The 26,352-nt window shown below is 42.1% G+C and overlaps 1 protein-coding gene across 4 annotated transcripts in view; it reads left to right on the forward strand.

Annotated features, from left to right (window-relative positions):
- The first annotated feature begins 5,008 nt into the window (after positions 1-5,008).
- LOC130151160 (SAM and SH3 domain-containing protein 1-like) overlaps positions 5,009-26,352 on the forward strand; it is a 569,478-nt gene continuing 548,134 nt past the window's right edge. For 3 of the 4 annotated variants that reach the window (XM_056342991.1, XM_056342992.1, XM_056342994.1), the window contains exons 1-2: positions 5,010-5,059; positions 5,532-6,646. In XM_056342991.1, coding sequence (XP_056198966.1) covers positions 6,170-6,646 — 477 coding nt within the window. In that variant the 5' untranslated portion in view covers positions 5,010-5,059; positions 5,532-6,169. Of the gene's footprint in view, positions 5,060-5,531; positions 6,647-26,352 lie in introns of all 4 variants that reach the window. The other variant, XM_056342993.1, reaches the window with a different exon arrangement.

Below are 26,352 nucleotides of genomic sequence, written 5' to 3' on the forward strand. Positions count from 1 at the left end.
TTTTCAGAAGTCAGCAAGGCAAACCCATATGCAACCTGATCTGAGTTTGCAAGTAGCCCTGCTCTGAGTGGGGTATGGGACTGGGTGACCCCCACAGGTCCTTTCCAAACTGAATTTCCCTAATCTTCCATGAAAAAGTACTTAAAATAATGGTAATCTGATTTGTTAATGAGGAAAAGTCAGTCTCCAGAATACTTAACAGCCAGTACTATTCATTAGTTAGCACAGCTCATGGGAGTTGACGTGATATCTTCCAGTTTTTGAAGTTCTAAGCTTACACATAAGCTTATTTCTCTGCAGAGTTTACATGAACAAATCTTCCTTCAGATGCTGAGTTTTGTTGCTATATATTCTTTAGGATTAACATCTTAGATAAGACATGGGATAAATTCAAACCTTTTCTCACCATCATCATTATTTTCCTCTGGATTCTCTGCCAATGTACTCCATGTTCAGTCAAATAATTGCAGCACTTTTCACAGAAGCATAAATAACTCTATTTACCTGAACTAATAGTCTTGTTCTGCAAATATTTGCCATTGTATATGAGCAGTTCCATTCATTCTAGTGAATTATTCACCCTGTGCCCTAGTGGAAACCCTAGAAAAGTATTTGAGAATCTGCTTCTGTTCATTTAGAAAAGTACAGAAGTATTAGCTTGCACTCATTCACTGCGCATTATTCACTGCAACACAATCATGTGGTCTTCCCTCCCTCTGTGCGTGAACCTGAGCTTCCTTCCCTAGCTGAACCACTTCACAAATGTCTTACTAGAATTGTATCCGTTTCAGTCTTCCTCTTATTCATCCACTATGTGATTACTCTTCTAAGTATTAGTGTTCTTGTCTAGCTTTGTTTCAACCATCAAACACACCAGTGTGTAGTTCAAAACACTAAAAAGGATTTAGGTATTCAGAGCAAAGGCCCACACTGCTTCCTTAATGGGTCAAAAATCAACTCTTGATAAAGACAGAAAAAAATAAACAGCTCTAACGATCCTTTAATATATTTTGTACCTAGGTGTAAGTTAGCATTCAGCTACATTTTTATTTATCTCATACCAAGCGAAATTATTATATACAACATCTCCTGGTATAGAAAATGAGTTACCATAGCTCTGCAAAACCTATCATATATTATTGTCAGATAATGTAATCCAATAGATAATAACATGTTTTAATAGAATACCCTTCAGAACAGAAGTTCAAGGATTAAACTTTTTCATTCCTTGGTACAGTGCATAAATGTAGGGTGCCCTCTGTTTAACAGATACCTAAATCAATGATTTTTTAAAAATATCCTTTACATTTGCTAAACAAATTTTTCATTGCTATGCTGTATCCTTTTTAGCAATATCAGGCACATTTATGTGGTAATACATGAACAATATAGTCTGACACAATGAAACATGCCAGGAATCTCTGCGTTTCCTCACAGTGGGCCTGCAAAGCTTACAGAGAAGAAAAAAAATCCTCAGTAAAAATAGTAATTTTTTCTGCCATGCATCTCATGTGTACTTGGTTCTTCTGACTACAGGTTAGAGAGAACTTCTATCCATTTTGCTGAAAGCTACCCTTAAGTGCAAAAATCTGGTCCTTACCCTCCATTACCAACCTGCTTATATGTAAAAACTCTACCAGCAACTTCACAGCAAAATTTCTGTACTTGCTTTCCATATGTATGTACATATACTGTGGCTGCAAGATAGCAATCCTGTATCGTTGGTGCATGTCCTAATACATCTTCCTACCTTTATTATCTGCTGAATTTATAAAAGAAAGTCAAGACTGAGTTTGGAAATGTTAGAGACAATCCAGTCATATGGAGCACTTCAGAAATTAAGCCCATTGTGTCAAATTTTCAACAGGCCACACAAATAAATTCCAACCAAACTGTGGATTGATTAACTTAAGCTCCATAAGCTTTGAAAGAAGTGGTCTTTATTTGAGTGGCAAAATATGGAAAGCAGGGAGAAGTGCCCTTTTCCCACCTGCTAATAACAGGTAAGGAAATATTATTTATTATGTTCTGCATCTCTCTCCTAGGACGACGAAGTTCAGGTTTCCTCTGGGATGCTCATCCTTCCTTACACAGTCCATTGGCAAGGCCAGAGACAACGGACCATTCCATAGCCTATGCACAGTCTTGAGTAATCCAAGACAAAAGGATGATTATTTGCATGATGAGAGCAGGATATTATACTAAATGAAGGAAGCTAGGATGTGTGGAACTAACGTCTTTAAGGTTTTAACTCATCATAGTTCATTTTTCTGATTTTCCTGGAACTCAAAGGCAGACTTACCTGTACTACTTTATCTCACCCATACTAGTTGTCCACTTGTCCTTTCATTTACAAATTGCTCGTACTCTCGCTGTTTGTTTAGGCACAACCTATTGCTGGCATATGTCAGGGAACCCTATGCATTCAGGGAAAGCTTCTTCCATCTTCCAACACATGAACACCTTAATTAGTACATGTATATAGCACAAGCATATAAATAGTGTACCGAGAGAAAAGCTAAAATTAAGGTGAAATAAAGTACCTATATTCCACCACTGAAATTAAACTGCAAATACTGTAAGAAACGCTGTTTAGAGTGATATCACCCTACCGATTTAATAGTTCTATAGATACAATATGCATGATGTGAGGGGCCTTAAAATCAGCAAGCATGCTCTTAGGTTTCAGCTGGATTGAAATCACAGTTCAATGTCTCAGAAATTAACATTTTTTGCATTTAATAATTTTTTAATAATAAGTTTGCATTTAATAAAAGGCATGTAAAGGAGGTTTTCAAACTGAATTTGCTGTTATCATTCAAAACATCTTTCCATTTCCTGCTCCGCCACTCTGTGATCTTTCTCCTTTTTCACTCTCAAATTAGCTTCCCAACATATTTACTAACTCTCTCAGTTTGGTGTCATCTGGGAACTTGCTGAGGATGCACTCCACCTTGCTACTGAGAGCATCAATGAAGACATAGTACAGCACTGGCCCCAGTACCAGCCCCTCCTAACCACCCACAAAAACTTCTTGTAAGTCTTCACAAAGACTTGCCCCAGTTTTCCCAGGAACTGAGGTGAGCTGGACTGGTCTTTTGTTCCCTGGACTTCCTATTGTCTTTTTTAAAAGGTAGACATAACATTTCCTTTTCAATTGTAGCTCATTTCTGTATTTCAAGGTCATGTAAAACTTTGCTGTATTTGCTGCCAGTTGAACTCATTTTGTGAAAGCAAAGTCAATGCCAAACAACCGGAGAGTTTTGCAATGCTGTAATCTGCTGCCAAGCTCCACGCTCCCATGGGGACATACCACTTCCCCTCCTGGCATCCCATCAGAAGCTAAGAATCCTACCCTTTACAGGTGGGAGACCCGCAGTTTACCAAGCACCTCTGAGCATAAAATTTGCAATACCTTAAAAGCCTTCCAAGACCCTTCCAAAATACACACAGAAAAATGATACAGTTCTGCATGTACTGTCAATAAGCCTGATGAATATGGGCTGTACCAGTCAGTTTTTCCTATCTCTCACACCATCAATTCCAGTTCCAGTTCACAGAACCTCCTTGCTAATTTCTCTGATGTTGTCAGTCTTTCACCAGGTCTGTGAAGAGAATATAATTGCTGCTTCAATCTCTGTCTCTGGCCTAAGAAGAGGGTTTGAAATATGATGTGGCCTGGAAGGAAAATAAGGTACAGAAAAAGAAGGATGGAAGGAGATTTCAAGAGAAATAAAAGGCTGCTCCTCCCTTTCTCCCCTTTGGGCTTTATACCCAGAGGCTGCATTTTAACCACTTGTATTTAACCTTTTCACAACACCTTGCATTATGGTGCTCTTTGTGAGAATGCTGCCATGCTACACAATCCTGTGGTGAACTACCATGACACCCCGAGGACAAAAGTGGGCCTATCTGCTAAAAAATGTCCTTCAGAAAACTGTTACAAGTAAACCCCGCCGAATTACAAAAGCGAGTGTGCCCCCCCTCCGGCAGCCCTGGGCTGCGGGGATGGAAGGTTGGTCCCCACCTCCCCCCATCCCCTGCCCCTGCCACTGCCCCTGCCCCTGCTGCTGCCGCTGCCCCTGTCCCTGCCGCTGCCCCCGTCCCTGCCCCTGCTGCTGCCGCTGCCCCTGTCCCTGCCGCTGCCCCCGTACCTGCCGCTGCCCCTGTCCCTGCCCCTTCTGACGGGACCGACGGGCAGGGCCAGCCCGAAATGCTCTCACTCTCTCAGTACCCCGCGCACCGGGCTGAAGGGTCTGCGGGGGGAGGGGGATTTTCGTTAAGCGAACAGGTTTGCACTGGATTTAAATGACAATGACTGCCGGGCCCACGCCTCACCCCGCTGGGGGTGGGTGAGGGGAGCGGGGAGCCCCCGCCGCCCGCCGGGCCGGGTGGGGCTGCGCGGACGGGCCGGGCCGGGCGGCGCTTCCCGCGGCGGCCTGGCGGGGGCGCTGCAAGCCCGGCGTTGCTGGCGAGCGCGGCGGGCAGCGTGCGGCGCCTCGGCCGGCCCCGGGCAGCCGGCGGGGGCGGGTGGGAGAGCGGGGCCAGCGCCTCCCGCCTTCCCTCACCGCTGCCCGCAGACGCGGAGGGACGTTCGCCCCCGCCGACAGCCCCGCTGTCCCCCCGCCGAAGGGTCGCCCTTCGGCCGCGAAGGGGCTCGGTGCCCCCGCGGGGAGCCGTCGGTGCGGCCGTCCCAAGGGCGCTTGGGGGCAGCTGCCCGGGCCGTGCGCGGCGCCTCGCCCTTGCCGGGGGAGCGGGGACGGGCGCGCCCGCCGGGTAGCTCGCACGGTGGAGGCGGACCCCGCCGCTGCCCGGCCGGGCTGCCGTGCCCCCGACACCCGCACGCCGCCTCCCCGCGCCCCCGGCGGGTCGGCAGGGGGGCGGCCGGCGGCGGAGGCCGCGGGCGGCCGGCGGGGAAAGTTGGAAAGGCCTTGGGGGGAGCCGGGGCAGGGGGCTGGCAGCGGGGTGACGGGCGCGGAGGAGGAGCGGGGAGCAGCCGCACCGGAGCGCCGGGAGGAGCCGGAGGAGATCTGCTGGCGGCGCGTCAGGCGCCTCAGGGGTAGGGGAGGAAGGAGGACCCGGGAGGGGAGCACCGCGCCGGGGTACGGCGGGCAGGGAGGGGACGACGCGGCCGCCGGTCGGGGCGGAGGGGGGAGCGCAGCGACCTGTCGCAGACCGCCGCCGCCGCCACCGCCGGAGGATGCAGGGAGCGCCGGCTGCCGCACGGCCCCGCCGCTGCCTCCCGCGGGCGGTTGCGGGCAGCGGCGGGAGGGCCCGCAGCGGAGAGCGGGGAAAGTTGTGCGCGGCGGGGGCAGGGCTGCGGGCCCCGGGGGGGCAGGGGGGCACCGCCAGCAGCAGCACCGGGAAAGTGGGGTTGGAAAGCCGCGAAAGCCGCTTCTGGGCTCGCTGCCGGCGAAGCGCATTTAACCATCATCCCGGGGGTGAAGGGGAACTGGGAAAGTAACTCGGAAAAGTGAGTGGGTTTCTAATTTTTTTTTCTCCATCCTTTCTTTTTCCTCTTAATCCGAAAGGACCCGTTTAAAAGGAAAGCAAAAGCCGCCGTGTGCACCCGCTGCCGGGAGAGAGACGGGGGAGGAGGGCACCGCGCACGGGCACCCTGCCTGTGCTGGGCGAGGGTGCGGGGTCCTGCGCTCGGTTCTCCCCCAACATGACCGTGTACCAAAGCAGCTACACATAGTAAACAGATTCATCATGCGACAAAGCGCAGGAAGGTGAGACACAAGAAGAAACAGAAACTAACACTGAAAGGAAGAGGGGGGAAGAAGACAGCGACTGCGAATTACTTCCAGATAAAGTGGGTGGATGTTGTGCAGCAGCGACTTGGGATTTTAGGGGATGCACCCTTATATTTTGCTTCTCTCTAGTCCGAGCCTCCCTTCTCCGGTGACAGAAAGCGGCCGTACTTGGTGGTAGGCAAACAGGAGGCAGAATAAACAGGAGGGGTTCTTTCAGCAGCGCTGGCGATGCCCTCCTGATCTGCTGTAAGGATATTTTTTTTTTCCCTCTTGGTGGATGTTGATTCTTGACCTCGATTTTGAGACCTTTTAGTTGCATCGTGGTTGTTGTGGGTTTATTTCTTTTGGCGAGGAGTGGAAAGGGGGAGGCTGGCTTCGGTGCTGAAAGTTGCAGTCATTATTTTGGAGCCAGCATGTGCACCAACATAGTCTACGAGTGGCTGAAGACCCTGCAGCTCCCCCAGTACGCGGAATCCTTCGTCGACAATGGCTACGACGACCTGGAGGTCTGCAAGCAGATCGGGGACCCCGACCTGGATGCCATCGGCGTCGCCGTGCCCCACCACCGGCGCCGGATCCACGAAGCCGTGCGGCGGCTGAAGGAGGCGGACGAGACGGCGGCGGGGCTGTACTTCACCCTGGAGCCGCAGCCGCCGCCGCCGCCGCCCCCGCGGCCGGCGCCCCCCACGGCCGGGCGCTGCCCCCGGCGGGCGGTGGGGCAGGATGAGGCCCGGCGGGGGGCGGCCCCCCGGCACCGCCCCGGCGGGCGGCGGGGGGCAGCCGGCGGCGGGGGGCTGGCCGCCTACCCCCGGCTGAAGCTGAAGATCATGATCCGGGACAAGCTCATCCGCGACGGCATCAACCTGAGCAAACCCCCCTACTCCAACCAGGTGAGAGGGTCCCCGCCGGCCGCTGCCCCCCCGGCGGGGCCGTGGCTGCCGGGCGCGGGGGGGCAGGGGGGTGGGCGAGCCCTCCTCCAGGCAGCGGCGGGGGGCGCCGGCCAGCGGGGCCCGGTCCCCTCTGCCGGGCACTGCTGCGCGTCTCCAGCTGCGCCGGTGGCGTTTTCGGAGGGACACGCGGTGGGCACTTGGCCCCCGCCAGGTGCGGGGCGAGCGGGGCCGGCACAGGTCGGGGCCGGCGGCGCTCGTTGCCCTGATGCGGGCTCACAGGGTGGTGCAGCATCGCGCTGCCTCTTGGGTTTGCCTCGATGTGTTTTTTCATTAACCGGTTCTTTTAGTCCAGGGGTGGTTTGGGGCGTGAAGACTGAAACTGACAGCACGGTCTGAATGGTTTGGCTGCTTGTTTGTTTTTCTGTGAAACTTTTCCATTGTGTTGAGGAGTGATGGCTTCCCTCATCTGTTGTTAAAGGTCATGGTTTAGTGTCAGTTTCTGTTGGTGAAATGGCTCATGAAGCAAGTGGTAATCTGGCTGGAGGAACAACTCCTTCTGTTGCCTGGATTTATTTACTGGAGGATGGTGGTGACTGGTGAATGTCAAAACGATTCATCAGCTGCTCCGGCACAGGTCGGACTATCTCCAGTATACGTAGGCTGCTGAAAGGCCAGGAAAGTGCAGGTCTCGGAAGAGTACATTCCAGTTTGATGAAACCCCAATATTTACCTAATTCTTACCTTTTGAAAAGGTTAAAATGTAAGATTAATGTGGTCTAGAAGATAGGAAATGTTGTGTCTAAACTTTTCTGTGGGTTTCCTGCTGAAAACGCCATACATAGAGTAAATAAAGCAATAGAATTAAATGAATAGTGGCATGGAGGAGAAAATGCTTTGTGAAAGAAAATAGGGTATTATGGTGCATGGTTGCTTCAGAGTTCAGAATTAAGTGCTTCAAAGTTGTTTGATGACCCAAGTTGCCTATATTTTCTTTAATTATATGAGGTCTGATTTTTCGGAAAGACTGAGCAGTTGCAGTTGACCTTCAACTTGTGGGTACTTGAAGGAAGGTGACGGGGAAGTCTGGTGTTCTGGGTTTACAGAAATATGAGGAATTAAAATTGAGAATTAATTATCTGCTGTAGGGGATCTAGGTGTGAGGATAATGAGTAAAATTCAGCTTAGAGAACAATGCGGAGGTGTAGATAATAAGGCTGAGAGGACAGTAAGTTTCAGGACTCAAATTTTTTAACAGCTCAGTGATCGAGGGCCACTAGGCACTTTCAAGTACAGCACAGTTGAATGGTGTGAGATATTTGTTCTCGTTTCCTGAAACATCTGGCTAATGACATTGTCAGAGGCAGTGTATCAAATCTGATAGGATAGTAGTCTAATCTAACCAAACATCCATGAACATCTAGTCTAAGTACAGCATCTTTCCTCCCCCACCCCCACCCCCACCCCCCACCCCCGCTTTTGAAGTGCTACATCACTTCAAGACTGGCACCCTTCTGAAATTACTATTACATGTCTTATATAAAATAACTGCTATGGAAATTCTGGCTTATCAGTGTAGCTGCAGTGCATTGCCCACCTCCACAGATACATTTCACTTCTTCCTTTTGAGTTTGTGTATGTTCATAGTCACTGGTTCTGTCTTACCAAGCAAATCCTCTTATCTTCTCGTTTCTATACCTCTTCCATAGGAATTGTAAAATTTCTAAGATGCTAGCACATAACATCAAGGAAATTGAAATCTTTAGTGTTGATTTCTTCATTAGCTCACTTTATTTGAATTTGATCAGTCTGATAATAGTGTGGATTAACTGTCAGGGCAAGCTCATCTTGCACAGAAAGTGTCACTCAGCTTTAATTGACTTAAATCTAAATGCAGTATTTTGAAATAGAAAGAGGAACCAAGCTTACTTACCTAGTTTTATTTCAGCCTGTGGTGTCAGTGTATTTATTTTGGATGATAAATGCATATAACATCATTTTTTTACAGTAATAGAGAAACTTTCTCCATCTCCTCACTGTGAATCACTTCACATCATAGCATGTTGTAAGAAACCATAAAGCTGGCAAAATTGGAGTGTGTTGCTCAACATGTGTTATTCTGAATGGCACCCACCATAGCAATCCATCTCCAAAACAGCTTAAAGGGAATAGCAAAAGATCATGTCACTGTACATTATTCACTGGATGTTGTTTAAAGCAAGAAAAACAACATACTGTATTCTTTCATTTGGAAAAGAGCCAAAACTGTGTCTCTTAAAAAAAAAAAAAAAAAAAACCAAACAGAAAAATGTGGATATAATTTAAGCAACCTGTATTATACTTTTTGTATGGAACATGCAGTGTACAGACTTATGCATATCAAAAAAAATGGGATGTATTCTTTGCTGTGCACAGGATTAAAGAAGCAGTTGAGGTCTGTGTCAAGTTTTCTAATACATTTATCACGTGTCCACCTACAGAGAGTCAGTGGATATCCTGAAGTAGGGCACTAGACACTGACCTATTTGATGTCGGTTGGCATTTCTGGTGCTGCTGAGCTGCTAACTAGCCTCCTACTTCCCTTCATGGCTTATGTGGGGAATGCCATCATCTTTTCCTCTTACTGTCTATGAATGGAAAGTAGTATCTATGAATGGAGGAGCATACTTGTGCATGTATGTATGAATACTCATATGTATCTGGATTTTACTTGTTTCCTGAAAAATACTTCATGTGTTCAGTTATGTGGTTCTCAGACAGTTTAGGAGTTCTACTTGAAAATATCCCTGAGAACTGGAAATGCTGCTCCTCTGTCTTGTTTATAGCCTTTTGCTAGCTGCCTGAGCCCTAGACTTGTCAAAAGATCAGAAATGAGTATTGGATGTGGCTGTGGAGATGCTAAAAGCATCCTTTTGCTGTCCTTCCAATGTTGTTGCTGTGTTTTCAGTTGAAGGGTGAAATATCAGAGTGGGGAGGATAGAAATGTACTGGCATGGTAGATTTTAGTTTAACTTTGATTACAGTCAGCAGAAATTACTAACTACTTAGCAGAGCTTAATATAAATCTCTTAAAGATGTGCAAACTTTGAATTGGAGCCATGTGTGGGGGTGACTTCAGTCATGGAGAATTATCACAAGCCATCTTGATTATTTCCATGGAGAATTAGAACAAGGCCTCACCTCCTGAAATTGCATCTTGTATATTTTTCAGGTATAACTCAAGGAATGTAACTGTAACTGAGAAGAACTCTACAGAAGTCAGATTTTGTTCCATGTTAGTAATGCTTCTTAATACTCACAGCCCTCTGTTTTAGTTGCACACATGCAGTTGCTGGCTGATAGCCTTATAAGTCTCATATATCTAAGGAACATCTTGTGGAGGTGATGGGATTGAACACCCTTCAAACAAGAACCCATGGTACCTTTCTGAGTCAAGTGTAACATCTGTGTATTCTCAAAACATCTAGCTGCTTTAAAAAATTATCCTTGATGATGGTAATTCTGTCCTTAATTAGGAACTTAATTATGTGCAGTGTAGGAATAGTATTAGTATTATTTTGCCATGTAGAAGTTCTGGGGAATGAAGTTATGGCAAAGCAAAATCAAAATGAGCAGCCTCCCCGGGTTCCAGTGGGCATGAACGAAGGAGAATGCAGCACTGACCTGAACCAGCTGAATCACAGGAAACTAAGCCTTTACCTCCATACAAAGACACTTCTTGCCTTGGTGGGCTTGTTGCAAAACAGGTTATGTCCATGCTGCGTTTGAGCAGGAGTATTGTCACTAAATGTCGCTGTGGTAGAGAAAGCAGAGGAACACCGGTTTTGTCAATATAAAGACGAGTACCTTGTTGTGCAACATGCCAAGATAAATTAGGTATTCTATTTATCTCAAATATAGATTAAGTGACATTTAATAGTTTACTGGAATTTCATTACTATTTCTAATTGAAATAAATGGCCTGACCTGTTTCTTGAGGAACTTTGTTCAGTTTTTCATCTGCAGAGAACTGCAAATACATTAAAAATCACAAAAACCATACATGCATTGAAAGCTCCCATACCAATTAAGATGATTTTCTTAGCCTCAGTAAAGTTTTACTCATGTAGATTTCAATTTTTATTAGAGAGACTAAAACTGTAGTGTGACATATGTGTATGTACGTGACCTCATTGTCTTTCACTGTGCTGTTCATGATTATCAGCATGCTTGGAAAACAAACACTAAAAACTCAGCTGCATTTGAGGTCATAATCTCAAGAGTTCAAGCAGATGTAGAAAAGTAAGAAGTTAGATCCAAGTGAGTATCTGCTTAAACACCCAACCACATTTTTTTAAGTTCTGTGCTGATGATATAGCACAGATTTGTGGTTCTGATTAAATCTTTGTTTAATCCTTGCCACTACAAAATGAGGAATATTTCACATAAGTTAAATGTTAAGAGGTAAAGATGCCAGCAATACTGCTTTGAAATACACTGCTTCAAGCTGAGTCTCGGGCTGGGTAATGTAATGTAGTCAGCACTTTACATATCTACAGAGGTGAATTCAGTGAATTAAAAATATTGTGCTTTGAAGAAATGGCAACACTCACCTATGCTAGAATTAAACATGAACCTTTTTCTAAAGACCTGGCTGCTTTGGAATAACTGCAACTCTGATTAGCAGAGCGTTCTCAAATATGCCTTGGGGAAAGCTGCCTATTGACAAAAGTTCTAGTGCATTAAGTAGTAGCAATATTTTCATGGCAATAAATTAGCAAAGCTACAAGCAATGTTCAGGAGGTGAAAAGGTATCTTATATAAGAAAGCACTGAATTTGCCTTTGACTTCCTAAGTCTGCTTTCTTCTAAAGGAAATACAGCACCTTGTATATTGGGCATTTATTTCCAAGTCCTGGTTTATTAAACTCACAGAAATACAAATTGGAAAAGATCTTCTTCCAGTCAGACCATTAAGGCAAAATATTGCAGAAAATGAATAATACAGTACCGTGCTGTATTTGCATTTGAATTGTTCCTGAATATTTTAAAGTGTATTCAATCTCTTCTGGAAGTGTTGAATGTAAATCTTCCTGGGTTTCATTATCTCTCAGTTTTGAGGGGCAGAAGATCCCACAGGGCATATTAAAGGTGGCATCCTGAGAGAGGACAGTATCAACTCCACAGCCTTCTCCCCACTTTCTGTGGTCATGTTCAGTGTACCTTCTCAGCTCTGGCCGTGGTGGGGGCTGGCAGAGGGGAAGAGGAACGTGTGGCTCCCAGCTCTGAGTGTGGGGCTGAGCAGCCTGCCACTGCGAGTGGCAGCAGCTGCCCTGGAAGGGTGATCCTTCCTTCGTCCTTCACATGGCTCTAAGTTTGAAGGTAAAGCTAAACTTACAGGTCCCTGGCAAAAGAGAAATGCTTGGCTTTTTGAGGTTCCCCAAAGGCTTTTTCTTCCCCCAAAAGACATGATTCAGTCAGAACTCAGTGGTACAAAGTTGAACTGAATTTTCTCATATCATGTGAGGTTTTGTGTGTACTGCACCTCAACAGGGACACCAGCAGTGCTGTGACAAAAGTCTAACTACCAATTTCACTCCTGCACACTTATAAACCTGTCCTGTTATAAGACATTTGGTGTTCATAACTCTTTCTGAGGAGAAAACACATTTTATGAAAAATATTTCTGTTGATACCCCCACCCCCAGAGCTTCTGTCTCTGACATATGTAGGATGATGAAGCCTGTACACACAACCACGTGTGAGGAATACCAAAGAAACCAAGATAATTTCTCACCAACAGAGTAATCTTGCAAACCGTATTTCTAGTTTTTTTCATGACCAATATCACTGTCTCACATATACCATAATATATAGGTCAGCTGCGTCCCTGATTTCAGATGTGAAATTGAAGAATTTGCCTAAAGTAATGAAAAACTTCAGACAGATGAAGGTTGGGACCCACTACTGTGGCATCTTTGTCCATTGCCTTATGATTAAGAGTAAACTTCTTTATGTGTAACAGAAAAGTGATCAAGGAATAACCAGTAACTTGGCTATATGGCAATTAGTTATGCCTGTTAATTTTGCCTGTTAGTTGTACTCTGTGTGCATATGTCATTATGAAAAGTCCCTATTCACTAAGGTATGTATAGATCCATATGTATAATCTGAAACATACTGACAGCTCTTACGGAATTTTTGAAAAGTGCAGCAGAGGGGTTTGAAGTGACAGGAATATTGTTATTGCAGATTAGGAATGAATTTATTGTATCACTTACAGGAGCTCACTTACTGGTCTGAGACTCTTCCAAAGCAGGAGAGGATGGAATGAGTTAAGACTACATTGGTAGGTTCAACTTTTAAATTACTTGCTTTGTCAGTTTCAATGAGCCCCTTTGCTTGGTGTTTGACAAAGCTATCTGGTTCAATCTCTTTGTCTAGGCTAATATGACATCTCATATTGATGTGCTTATCTTGACAAATGTGGTGGCATGTACATGCTGCAGGAATTGTCGTTTATTAAAAGAGCACGGCGGCACTATGTTTAGCACTGCTGCGTTATTTTGGGAGCGGCTGTGCAGCAGGAAGGGGAGATTCGGGTGAACCTTCCCTGACACTGGCAGTCTGCAAGCTGAGCTGGCCCAAAACCGTCTCCAGTGACTCATCCAGCCTCTTCAGTTTGTTACTTGCAGATAGTAAAAAACTTTTGTTATGATTTTGCAAAACAAAAGACTAGTGGTGTGTCACATGAAACACAAGTAGAAGGGCTGTAAAATAGTATCTCATCCTGGTTCTCACAGACTCAGCAGGATGTGAATGACAGCGATGCATGCCTCTCACGGGAGCCTTGCTCCTCCAGTTGGTCCTATTCCCAGTGTAGTCAGTGGGGGTTTTGCCAGTGATTTCATTTGATGCTGAGTTTGGTGTGAAGTGTTCAAATTTAAATCAGCTAACAAGCACACCCTTACCGACTGTGATTGTGGGAGGTGAGAACAGGATGATGTGAACAATAAATACAACAGTAGGATGCAAAAAAAAATAATAATAAAAAAAAAAGCAAAACTTTTCAGAGCTGTAAATATCTCTGTTAGCAGCTTGAACACCAGCAAGGCAGACTTCTGAACACAGATCTCATGAGTTTGCGCGAGAGTAAATGTTTGGTAGTCTCTGAAATCTGCACTAGTGTGCACTTAGCTGGAGTCAAGTACACATAGTTGTTTATAGCTGCCCCCTCGGTAACTTACAATGAGGGAGAAATGGCCATAACAGGTAGCAGATTAAACCTAAAACCAGGTACAAGTGTACAACTTCCACAAGTTATTTTTTCCCAAGAAGAATTGCACTGGTTTTGAGGATACACACCCTGAAGCAGGGATGTGGTGTTATCACTGAATATGACATCAGTCAGAACTTTATGGGGGAATTAAGTCCAGTTGTGATGTCTGTACCTCAGAAACCACACAGTAAATTTGGTGTGGTTAAGGAAAGACTTAAAAAGCTGGAAAAAATCCTGCCTTTCAGTCAGGGACTAAGAAAAGCTTACACTGTGTTTTTCCCAGAGTTAGTTAAGTAGCCACTTGGCCATGCTCTCATATGCACAGAAGGAAATATTTTTATTAGCAGAAAAAGGCATTGAGAACTTCATGGCTGAGAGCTGGAGCTAGGCTATTCATGCTGTGAAGAAGGCCAAAAGCCAGTGTAAACCAAAACCTCAGTAAGTCAATATTCATAGAGAAAAAAAAAAACACTCGAAAACCGAAATGAGTGGGTGCCAGTTCTGCATCAGTGCCCTTGGTTTGTGGACCGGTGCTTGCTGGGAGCAACTCTTCTGCCCTGGCAAACTTCTGTCCCTTGGCTCCACATCTCCTCACTCTGCTGTCCGAGAGCCTTCTGTGTACCCTAGAGCTACCCATTCCCTGACTTCTCCTAAATCATTTCCCTTAAGTCTGCCTCAAGACACACTATCTTCTTCCCTAAAAGCAACCTCTTTCCTACCCAAGAATGTACATCTTTTGCCTTAGGTCTCCCTAGCCTTTTTCTCCCCCATCTACATGCACTCAGCAAAACTGAGGAGTGTTAACCATGATCTCTTTGGGTGGACAGACAGGACTGATGCAGTGATACCTTTTTGTACAGCTTGAGACAATGCTGCATCTTTCTCACTTGATCCCATCCCACTACACCCCATCCCATTCCAAGCCCTGTATGTGTTTCACTCCATATCTCTCTCCTGCTGCCCCTGAGTCTCAGGCTTTGATTTGGATCCTGCTCTTTCCTCGCCCATGCTCTGATGAGAAGAGGAGCTTTCTCTCCCACTCAGAAGAGTGGGGCCATCACTTCTCTCTCCTTTGCTCTCAGTGCCCCCAGCTGCCTTGCCGTTGATCAGCACAGGTGGCTGAGCCCAGGTTGTTCTCATAAAAGTAAAGATCTAAACTTCGATCTTATGAATTTCAATCTTAACAATGCCGCAGGCTGCAGTTATCCAAAATCCCTCTGGCCCCGGTATTGTGGCAGAAGGAAGGGATTGCTCTAGGAAGAGGAGGATGTATTACAGGTTTCAAACATTTGTATGGGACTGTATTTATGGGACTGTATTTGTCTTTTTGAAGCAAGACAGAATGTACTGTTAAAAAAATAAGTTGTAACCTCATCAAAATTCTGAGTTCAATACAAAAATGTTGAAAGCTTTTTTTTTTTTTTTGGGCACAATTTTTTAGTGCTAATCATGTGATCATGATAATTGCTTCTAATTTCAGCATTTCTGAAATCTTGTCCAGTTGTTTAGTGGCTGCCAAAATGTTTTTCTTCAAATTTTGTTTAAACTTGCTCTACTAGTAGTTTTTTACTTTGTTGTTCTACTGTGTTGAAAATTTTTTTACAAATGCATCTCTGACCATTTGTACATCTTGTAGTTAAGGTTTTGCCCTAAATATCCAGCTATTAGTTTAGCAGATGTTTTTCTATAGCTAGGAAATGAGAAGTACTTGAATAAAGAATCATAAAGAATTGAATTTGCCCTTGAGAAGGTCTGTCACAAATCTTCACGTGCTAGTTCCTATACTAAAATTTTTACCTTAAAGATAAGAATGAGTGACTATTTTCAGCCTCTGAATCTATATTCTCTCTCATATCAGACCAAACATCACAAGGAGGTCTCATTTTAAAACACTACTCTGAAGAAGCTCAAGGGTTAATAAGTGGAACTGTGGAAATTACTAACCAAAAAGGTTTACTCATTTTAAAGTGTTAACATCCAAAAAAGGAGAAAAAGGAAAAAATAAGGAAATGTGACTGAAATTATACCAAGAGATCTGGAAAAAGAGCGATTTTGATTTCACCTGCTTTGTTATTTTCATGTGAAGAAAATTTGTTGGACTTTCCTGTGATAACTTCTAAATAAGGTGTTGCTAAGAGCGGATTTTCACATATACTTGATATTTACACAGTGGTAAAAATAATGCTCTGTAGCTTGTGGAGTAGGATGGAGCAAGAGGAAGTTTGACAAGAATATCACTAGCTGGTTTCTGTCCAGCTCTAAAAATTACATACAGTAAGGTCGTATTTCATGCAGGCAGTGACTAGAAGTAATGAAATGTGTGTGTCCTTGCCAATAATGTCAAAACCAAACCAAAAAAACCCAGTTGTCCATTTTGTATCACTTTTGAGAAGTAACATTAGTATCCCTAGCAAAGGTTATGGCAAAATTATTCTAAACATTTGACTTTATTGCCCAGATTTGTGGTCTAAAAACTCAGTGTTTGAAGAAATATTGAAAAATTCTCCTTTCATTAGTAGTTTGGGTCCTGATGCAATAATTCCCCAGGAAAATGATTTTATTCCTTTTGATAGAAAGGCATGCACATGCTGCAAAGTGAAAGGAACTAACTTAATTGCTCTCAGGTAGCAATGGAAATCAGCTGAGCCAGGCTTGCTTCTGCATACTTCCAGGCTAGTGGCTTCAGTGCTCATTTACTTCTGGAAGTATGAGTAAAACTGTGCAGGATTGAACCAGTTTGGGATATTTTTCCAATGATTCTTAGATAACCTGCAATATCATTTGTCATAGGTAAGTGTTATGCAAATTAATGAAAGCAGAAATTGCTGTAATTAGAAGTAGTCTGAATCTCTTGTTGAAGTTGGCTTGTACTGATACTGTAGCAAGTATGTGACAGTGTGGGCGGTGTGTATTTTACAAAATACTACATCACTTACAAAAGCGGGTGCTTTTTGTATAAGCCATCAGTAGCAAGTATTAATTCATCTATATAGGAAGTTGTAAAGGCGTGAGGTGTTTCCCTAAGGAATTATTTCACCTTAGAGCTGGAAACTTACTTAAAAGAGAATTTCTATTCTAATCCTACGTATGTTAAAAAGAACTGCTTATGCAACCACTGGATTCATTAAATCAATTCCTATGGTGTCTAACAGGAAATAAGCTGCTGCAGTATATCCTTCCTCTGTGTGTGATGATTTTGGAAGGAGCACAGATTTGTCCAGAAGAACTAATTGTTTTCATAGTACTTGTCTTATAGATCTTTCAGTGGCTGAAATTGATGTAATAGTTAATAGTATTGATCTAGATTTGGAAAATAAGGCAGAAATTCCTTCATGCTGAACACACTTCTTCCTGTAGGTGTAAGGAAATTAACATCTTTTTAATAAGAAATAGCTTCATACTTTCAATAAATATGAATGAAATTCAAGGCAAAGGTAGTAAAGGAATTTCAAGAGCTGATTTTCCTTTTCTTCTTCTTGCCTCCTTTGTCGTATTTACAGTGGAAATATGTTTTTCTCTAATTTGAAATTTCTGTACAACTGGACAAAACCAATGTCTTCCTTAGCACATTCTAACTTAATAATCTTCCTTTTTTTGTTGTTTCCCCTGATAGTTTGTGCAGTATGAATATACACTTCATGTACTTGATGGTTTTCAGTTCATAAGTGTCTAATTTAAAATTTTCAAGGTGTGCTATTTTTAACTGAAGTGGTGGCATTTTTCTTCCTTTAAATTAAACATGGTGTTTGAACTCTGTTATGATCTTTTAGAGGTGGTGTCTTCAGAATGACTTTCAGAATGATTCAGGTGTTTTCAGTAACATCTCACTGCTTTAGCCAGTCCCTCTAAGAACTTATCTTGGCTCTTCAGTAGTACAAGCTTGCTTTATTTTTTTTCCTGCCGCCTTTTTTTCTTTTTTTCCCTCCTTACTATTTGCTGATACATTGTTTTACTTATCTGGCTGCTTCTGACAAAAGATAAAAACCCTCCATTCTAAATGTTACTGCTTTTTGATTGCTTCTTTATTTTAGTGGAGGTTTGTCTTACAAAATGTTGCATTTACAAAAAAAGCCAAACCACCGAACTTTTCTGCAGACTCTTTCAGATAGTTACCTGAATAGTTATTATCTACTAGTGATTATGTATATCACACAGACAAAGATTAATATGTTAACAGAGCAGTGTTTATGAGTTTTATATTGCATGGTTTTAGGGGCATGTATGAATATTTAGGTTTTAGTTTCAGGGATTTGGTAATGTTTCTTAACAGACTGCAGCACTGAATTTTTGTCTTTCTGTACTTCCCTGCAGTCTGTTTGCTAGCTGCTTGAAAGCAAGATGTCTGTGCAGAATATGTAACTGAAACTTGTATGTTGGTAGGTAAATAGCACTTTGATACAAGAGGAAACTTCTGCAGTTCAAGCAGTGTTACCAGTTGCCTTTTCTATAGTCGGATTTTCAAAAGTAAAAGCGTGTTTGTGATAAACTCTGTCAGGTGCGTAGGGTCTGGACCTGTTACCTCCTGTCATGAAAGTCGGTGGAAATTTTGCTGTTGATTTGGTTGGGAACAGACTGAGGGTTTTGCCGAGGATCTACAATTCTGTTTTCAAAGTACTAAATCAAAATATGTAACCATTGTGGTTTCTGGTTGAAACATTGCCTTGATCTAAATGGCTCTTTAAATATATTTTTATTAGCTTCTATTTTCATGAACTGGTAATAGTCTTTTTCTTGGAATGGGCTGTTGAGATTGTGGGGATTGTGGGTGTCTCCCCAGTTAATGTTGCCATCCAAATACTGCTAAATTGATCTGTACCTCATTTCTAAGTTTTTTTCTTTTCTTTTCTTTCTTTCTTCCCCCCACCCCCATGCCTTCTGTTTCCAGTTTGGAGACTTGTGAAATAAGTCCTAGACTGTCAAACAGCGTGGTGAAATTCTGGATGGTTTTCTTATTTTCAGCTAGAATTAAGGGGAGCAGAAAATGTAATCACTAATAACGACATGCTTTTTGGTATAAGAGAAATATTTAGAAGGCAAGAAATGGAAAAAAGTAGATAATTGTTCTGCTATTATTTACTGATGCTGTATAGCCCTTTCAAAAGGATTTTTAGCCTATTTAAGAAGAGTAATCCTATACATTAATTATTGGTGCCTTACTGGGCTTAAACTGCCTGGGAGGAGCTAAACTTGGAAAGGAGGTATGAGCTGTAGTAAAGAATCTCAAGAGCAGCCAGGTTGAGAAAAAAGTTTTTAAACTGCAGGTTTACATAGTGGTATTCTGGAGCTGTGTGCTCCAAGGAGGAGGTAACTTTGACTTTGGTGAAATGGTGGGATTTGTTTGGAGATGGGTAGATTGGTTTACTTACTTGTTCAGTCAATCCTAAAGGTAGAAATTTGGCAGATGTTGTAACTAATTTCCTGTTATTTATTTAAAGTGATGTGTTCAGAGGAGTTGCTGTCTATCTGTCCATACGCTCACTCACTTTTTCTTCAGAATCTCTGGCTTCTGCTCCCTTTCCTGATAAACACATATTTTTAGACCTGGTAGATCATTGCTTGTGCCCATGTAGACCATTTTGTCAGCTTGGGGGGGAAAAAAAGCCTAAAAGGGTATGTAAATAACACTCTTAAGGGTGTTTTTTTTCTACTGTATAAAGAATACTTAAACCTTGGGTTTCCAAATACTGTCAGTGTCTTTTAAATACAAGAAAAAGTTGGAAAAGAAAAGCACTTTTTTTTTTTTATTAGGTTTATGTTTAAATCGTAGCTCTGGGTGTTGTTGAGACAGCTTGCAGCTGAAGAATATGTTTAGAGAAAAACTCCTGCAGTTTTATGCAACTTCTTTTCCACTGTACAAATAGGTGGTAATGCTGCATGCAACAGAGGCAACTGTGTATCTCTAAAGATCAGAAGCAACAGTGAAATTGGTGCAGGGGTTTTCCATGTGTTCCCTTTCAATATATCTAAGGTTTGACTAAATTGATATTGCCAAAGTTGTAAAAATAATTCTGTATATGTGGTATCAGTTCCACACCGGGAGTGAAAATGTCCTTCTGCTGTTTGGCTAATTGGTAATACCAACCCTTAGTAATTTTTGTGATTGAAATGCTTGCCCAATACCTCTGAATAGAGGTGACATAGTGACAAGCGTTTTCCTCAGGTGTGAGGTGGGTTTTGAAGCTACTGATTGACAAGCAGTTGTCTAACTTTGCAGAAGTTGCACTACTGGTGATCTTATCTTGGCTATTAACCTTTTTACAATGCTAAACTCTCTTTGCCATTAGAATTTTTTTCCTAGTGTCTTACTTAAGTCTTCCAATCAACAGCTTTATCTTGTTACTTCTTGCCATGTCTGCCAGGGGCATGGAGAGTAGAGGGTTTTTTTCCATTTCCTCTCTTCAGCTTTAGCTACCTAAATGTCTATGCTAAAATAGAGAGGATGGTTCATTAATTCTCCTTTTGTGTTACACTTTCTGGATGAATTCCCATTCTTTGACGTTGGTCCCTTCTGTACTCTTTCCCTTGTTGGTCTGAAGGGGTCTGGGCATAATATTCCAGCGGGGGCCTTGCTGGTGTTGGGCAGAACTTAAGTTACTCTCTTTGCTGTTGATAATTTGATTCATTTACTCCCATATGGCTGTTGCCTATTTTTTCACATTATGATATTGCTGACTCATGCCTTGGATCCACAGGAGGCCCCGGGACCTTTAGGTAGCAGAGCGAGCCATTTGTTTCCCATTATTGCTGTGCGTAATGATTCATAGTCAGGTGTGCTTTCTTGCTGTTGTCCCTGATGAATAACATCTCTCTATTTATCAGACTCTACCTCCAGTTTAAGGCCATTTTAAAGTCTAAGCCTGGCCTCCTGTGTACTAATGCTCCAACCAGTTGAATGTGACCTGCTGATATAAAAAAAAAATATTTTCTGTTTTACTACCCAAATCAGTACTAAAAATAATGATTATTGATGTACTGAGGACAGCCCCCTGCAAGCCTTCTTTTGATACCTCTTCAAATTATGGCATAGATTGTTTGTAAATGTGGTTTTCCTCATGTTTTGTACTCCTGTGTTGTTTTCATTTAGGCAGTGCTTCCCTAGTTTGCTGATATAAATGTAGTATGAAACAGTATCAAAAGATGTAATGAAGTCAAGAAGTCTGGCATCTACTTATTTCCATTTTTTTTCCCAGGATGTATGTTTGTCTGGCATACAAAGAGATTAGGCTGATTTGACGTAATTAATTTGTGACAAGACAGTGTTGACTGTTAAGTATCTTGTCACTTCTTGATTCATGAAACAAAAGCATTTTTTTGTGCGAGGATCAATAAGGCTTTCCCTATGCAGCATCATACTCTTGTTCCAACAAATACAGGTTTGTTTCATCCTCCTGTTACCTTCCCTTACCCAAAAAGTAACTACTCTCGGTCATGTACACCACCAGTTTTGGGAGAGGGTACCATGCTTTCTTGGTACACAGCAGACCCCATCTCCCTGTGTGCACTCTCCTGTTTCCCCTCCCCTGCCCCATGCTACCAGTCTAGTAGTGATCGTAAACCTCACATAGAAGGTCAACTCCTTTTAGAGCTGTTTGCCCCTGCATAAACAAGGTTTTGTCAGGCACAGACACCTGTGGGTCCTCTGTGTTTCAGCTCCTGCTAGTTTTCTGTTGGATAGGGGGAACTGAGGATAACGCTGTGTGCACTATAGCACTTTGTGCTTGAGGAGAGTTCATCCATAGGCACTACAGGAATGTGTACGTGCAAAAGTGGCGTCTGCAAAGGAAGGGCTTGAGACACTTGCATAAATCATCTCCTGGGAAGTGCTGTGTGTGTTTTGGTCACTGCCAAGGATCTGGCCTGATGTGTATCGAATGCTGTGTGGCATCCATTCTGTTGTTCTGGATGTAGATGAAGAAAATTGTAACATGTCTGGGTCACACATGAATCATGATTTTCTCAGCCCTCAGAAATATCTTTATTTTATGTTAGTCTGACTCAAAAGTATAAACTGTAGGAAACACTTTTCCTACTGGGCATGTCACATAAAACCAAATGTGTGTGTGTTCTGTGTCTCCCTGCATACATACTGACCTGATTCAGGGTCACTAGGGGTAGGACTAATGTGGCTTTTAATTGCAGGCCTTTAGGATTTTGCTATATAATTGCAAGGATATCCCCCTCCCTCCCTTTCTCCCTCTGGATAACTGGGTGCATTGGTTCTTCTCAAGGAGTCTCTGCTATTCTACATTTTTCCTCTTCCATCAAGACCTCAGAAAGTTTCATAGACTTTTTGTAGGTTTGGCAATGGGCAGACATGTATCCTGCAGTTTGTTTATGGGTATTTTTTTGTTTTGTTTTTGGTTTGGTTTTTTTTTTTAGAGAGGGTAGACAAACAGTAGATTAGTTTGCCCTAGTTTATGCAACATCCCAGGGCCAGGCCTGGCAGTAGCCTGCTGTGCAATATGGGCAATTGAATGACTGACACAGGAACAGATTTACAGGGCATACTGCAACTTTCCTTCCTTCTGTGCAGAGAAAAGGTGCCCTCTCCTTTCTCTCTCCATTGTGCATTTTGCTGTTCTTTTGCCAGGAATTCATCACTCATGCTTTTACTCTCCAGGATCTCCATCCCTTTTTAAATGCACCTAACCTGTCAGTTGTGTGGGAGAGTCACAGCGGGATTATTGTAAATCTCTTCTTCTGTCAACAGTGGTTCAGTAATGAAATCTCTGATGCCATTATCTCTGAAGAAGGGCTCTTCCTCTATTAATTGCACTGCATGACAGCCATACATTGTGAGGATCTTCCTGCTGTGGTGTTGCAAAAGGCAGAAGCAAGAGTGGTTGACTATTACTAGTGGTACCTTAAGCATTTGGCCTAATGAGAAGAAATCCTTTCCTGACTCTAAAATAAGTACTCGGTCATATGCACAGCATCTTGAAAGATAGCACAGTAATGTAACTGGGGAGAGATGTGCTGCTGAAAGGAATCAGGTTTGTGGGAAAGCTCTGGAGAGTTTAATTGCACAGGCAAGAGAAAACCAGAGCCAAGTGACTCTTGTTTCCTCAAGCCTTAGCGATAGAAGTGGTAGATGAGGAAAAGCAGCATCTGCATCCCCATGTCTGCTTCTCCCTAGTGCTGTATATCTTATTCCCTACTTGTATAAACAGCGGATCTTCCGGAAAACGCAGTGGGAACCCATTTAGTATCTTTAAGTGTTGTTGGCACTGTTGTTCTAATGGACTGAGTATGTTTTGGTGCACAAATACTGATCTTAATGTGAAGGGGGCAAGCTGCAGCATATGGGACAATTTTACTTAATTACTGAATCACACATTCATCTACATATACTTGGGTGATTTTAGCATTTTCAACAATTTATTTTTAAAATAGCTGAAATTGTTACATATGCTGAAAGTGGGCAACATCAGCGTCACTGTTCCTGAAAACAAACAGCTCAATATATTACTTTTAGGGGAGGTATTTTGCATGGCTGCTCCTAGCCTGAAGCTTTGGGAAGATCAGGAAATAATTTAGGGGAAGTTATAAATCAGCAGAAAGTGACTTTTGGATTAAAGAATGCTTCTTGAACCATGACTGTGGCTCATAATATGATGTTGTAATCTGGTCATGTAGAAATTTCCATGTTAAAGTTGGGTGTAGGGGGGAACAAAGTGTACTTTTTACCTTGTTCTGTTCAAATTCTGTCCCTGGAGTTTCTGCAGGATGGATCTGGAAATTGTCTTTTACTAATTATTTTTTTTCTTTGGTGTCTTTAATTTAGGAAAACCCCACCAGGATGAAAAACAATTGTTACCTACACTAAAATAAACTTTGTTGACCAGCAGATGCAAACAATTATATCAGCATGTAGGTGTGGAAGAATCTTTTTGATTTGGGAAACTGGTTTATTTCCATCATTCATCCTAATAGAAGCACTTCAAGATCCTCAAAACTTTGGGTGTTTGTTTTTGTTTTTTTTTTTTTTTTTTTTTTAATTTATTCTCTCTTCAAATAGGAACTATCTTCTAATTTCCAACCCACATTTATTAGTGATTTTTTTATTCCTTAAAAAAAAAATAAATTAATGGTTTAGTTTAAGTAGGTTGTGTGTAAAAAGAACAGCAGCACAATGGCTGTCCACCAGTGCATTGTCTCCAATAGAGGTGTATCTCTTTGCATGTAGAGATAAATTGCAACAGTAGTTCCCATTCAAGGAATACCCCAGATTCACCAGCATGACAAGAGTAGTCATCTCTCTTCAATGGTTTTGTTCTGATGGTAAAACAAGGAAAACTCTTCCAGTCTCTCCTTGTAAATTGGGCTGTCCAAATCCATTAACATTTTGCTACCCCTTTTCTGTACCCATCTAAGTGTTTATTATGCCTTTTTTTGAATGAGGGTTTGTTCCAGATGAATTTTTATTCTACTTTTCTATGAGATGTCTAGCTAGCATACACTTTAATATATCTAGAAACGTTAAAGCCTGTTATGAGGTATTTAATTTTTCTGATTTCCTTTCCACCCCTCCTAGAAAACATATTTCTAGAAGCTAATTCTTTTTTATTACCAAAGAAATACAGTAAATTGCCCAAGTAGTGTGTGGGCAGGGTTTTTTTTTAAATAAATTCACTCCACAGAGTACTAAAAGACTGTATATGTTCTTGGGCACTGCTGTAGGTGGGTGGTAAGTCATACCAGTTATCATAAGCTGCGTCTTGAGTTCTTAATTACAGGCCCAAACTGCAGGTATACTACTGCTGGTGTTTTCGGTTTTTGCTTCTAGCACATAGAGCAGTTGGGTTTTTTTTAACTGGTGATTTTGATAGCCACATGTATTGCACAAACAAGCAGGAGTGCCAAATCTGATCCTTGACATTTGTAATTTTATTTTTTTTTTTTTTACATTTCCCTACCAGTACCACTCTCTTAGATAAAGTAAATGTTTTTAAAGTCAATTCTTCAGGGCTGCAATTCTTGGCAACAAAATAATTTTGAACACTAGTAAGGAAATTTATGGATTTCAATTATAGCTTGTAGTGTATCATAATTCTAGTTTTATACCCTGTGCAGTTCAGTGTTTTGGATTTTTAATGGGTATAGAGCAGTAATCATAAAAGTAATTCAAAATGCACCCAGTAATTACAGAGATTTGCTGTTGCTTTTGCATTAAAAATGATGATGATTTACAATCAACAGAATTGCAGTCTGTGGTTTTACTTCAGATACTCCTGCTATTACACTGCTTATTAGTTATGGTCAGTGATTTAGAGCTTAAGAGCTACACGTTAGAAAGCTGTAAAATTAGTTACTCTTTAATAGATTATAACAGCAAATTTAAAATAGAAGTTAGATTAATTATAATCTTGTACATTAAAGAATACATATGTAGCCCTTTGTATCTTCTTTTGTTGCTGGAAATTAATTACAAGTAAAATTAAGTAGTTGGACTCCATCAGCCAAAGTCACATATATATTTTTTTTTCTCTTTGTTTCTATTATGGTCCAAGAATTTAAAGGTTAGCTGCCAGACTGATTTCTGTCTAGCAAGTACTGTAAATAAGTCCTTTTCTTCAACCCTCCCCATACTCCAGGTGCATATCTAGGTATATGTGAGTTATTAAAAAGGTAGCTAACATAATGAAATTGTGAGCGATTAAAATCATATAAAAAGAAGGGAGACATATTTTAGCTGGATATTATTTTTAAATACCTTGGAACAAGGTAAGAATATGAAGGGGTTTTGCTCACACTTCTCCTTTCTGTCCATTTTCTTCCCTTTATGAATATTCTTCTTCTTTTCTGGTGCAGTCATGCATCAAAACTCAATAATAGATTACTGCCTGTAAGAAGTAGTATTTCTGAATTGGGCTTTGCAGTTGAGAGCTGTGAGTTAAAGCTGTTCCAACAAAAGTGTGTTTCTTTAAACGTTCTCAAGCATTAGCATAAACAGCACTTTTCCCTTCTTATTAAACCTGGATTTTTAAATAAGATAGCGATCAGGTACATTAGCAGTCAAGTCACGATGTAAAATGTACTGGCATAGTTACTGATTATATAGCTGTTAGACATACTGGCTGAAAAACTCAAAACTAAAGTAGTTTCTGAACGGTTGGATGACAGTGGTTTGTTTCTACAAGATCTCATGGAAAGAGTGCCCCTGTTATTTTTGACCGATAGTGTTACTAGAATAAACTTCCAGTACTTAAGCTAGTGTTTTATGTGGAATCCATAGTTGACCAAGGTTTCAGTCACTGTCTTGCAGTAACAGTTGCATTTATCTTACTGTTTGCAAAATATCCTAAAGTGCTGACCTTCAGAAATTCTCCTTGTCAAAACTCTGTGTGTGAAAAAGGGTTTTGAAATACAGCAGAGACCACCTTGGTACTAGTTGCTTCAGGGTTTGCACACTCTGGCAGATTCTTTCCAGCTTAGTACCTTATTTTGGTGGT

The sequence above is a fragment of the Falco biarmicus genome, chromosome 6 (genome assembly GCF_023638135.1).
Source record: "Falco biarmicus isolate bFalBia1 chromosome 6, bFalBia1.pri, whole genome shotgun sequence".
Lineage (NCBI taxonomy): Eukaryota > Metazoa > Chordata > Aves > Falconiformes > Falconidae > Falco > Falco biarmicus.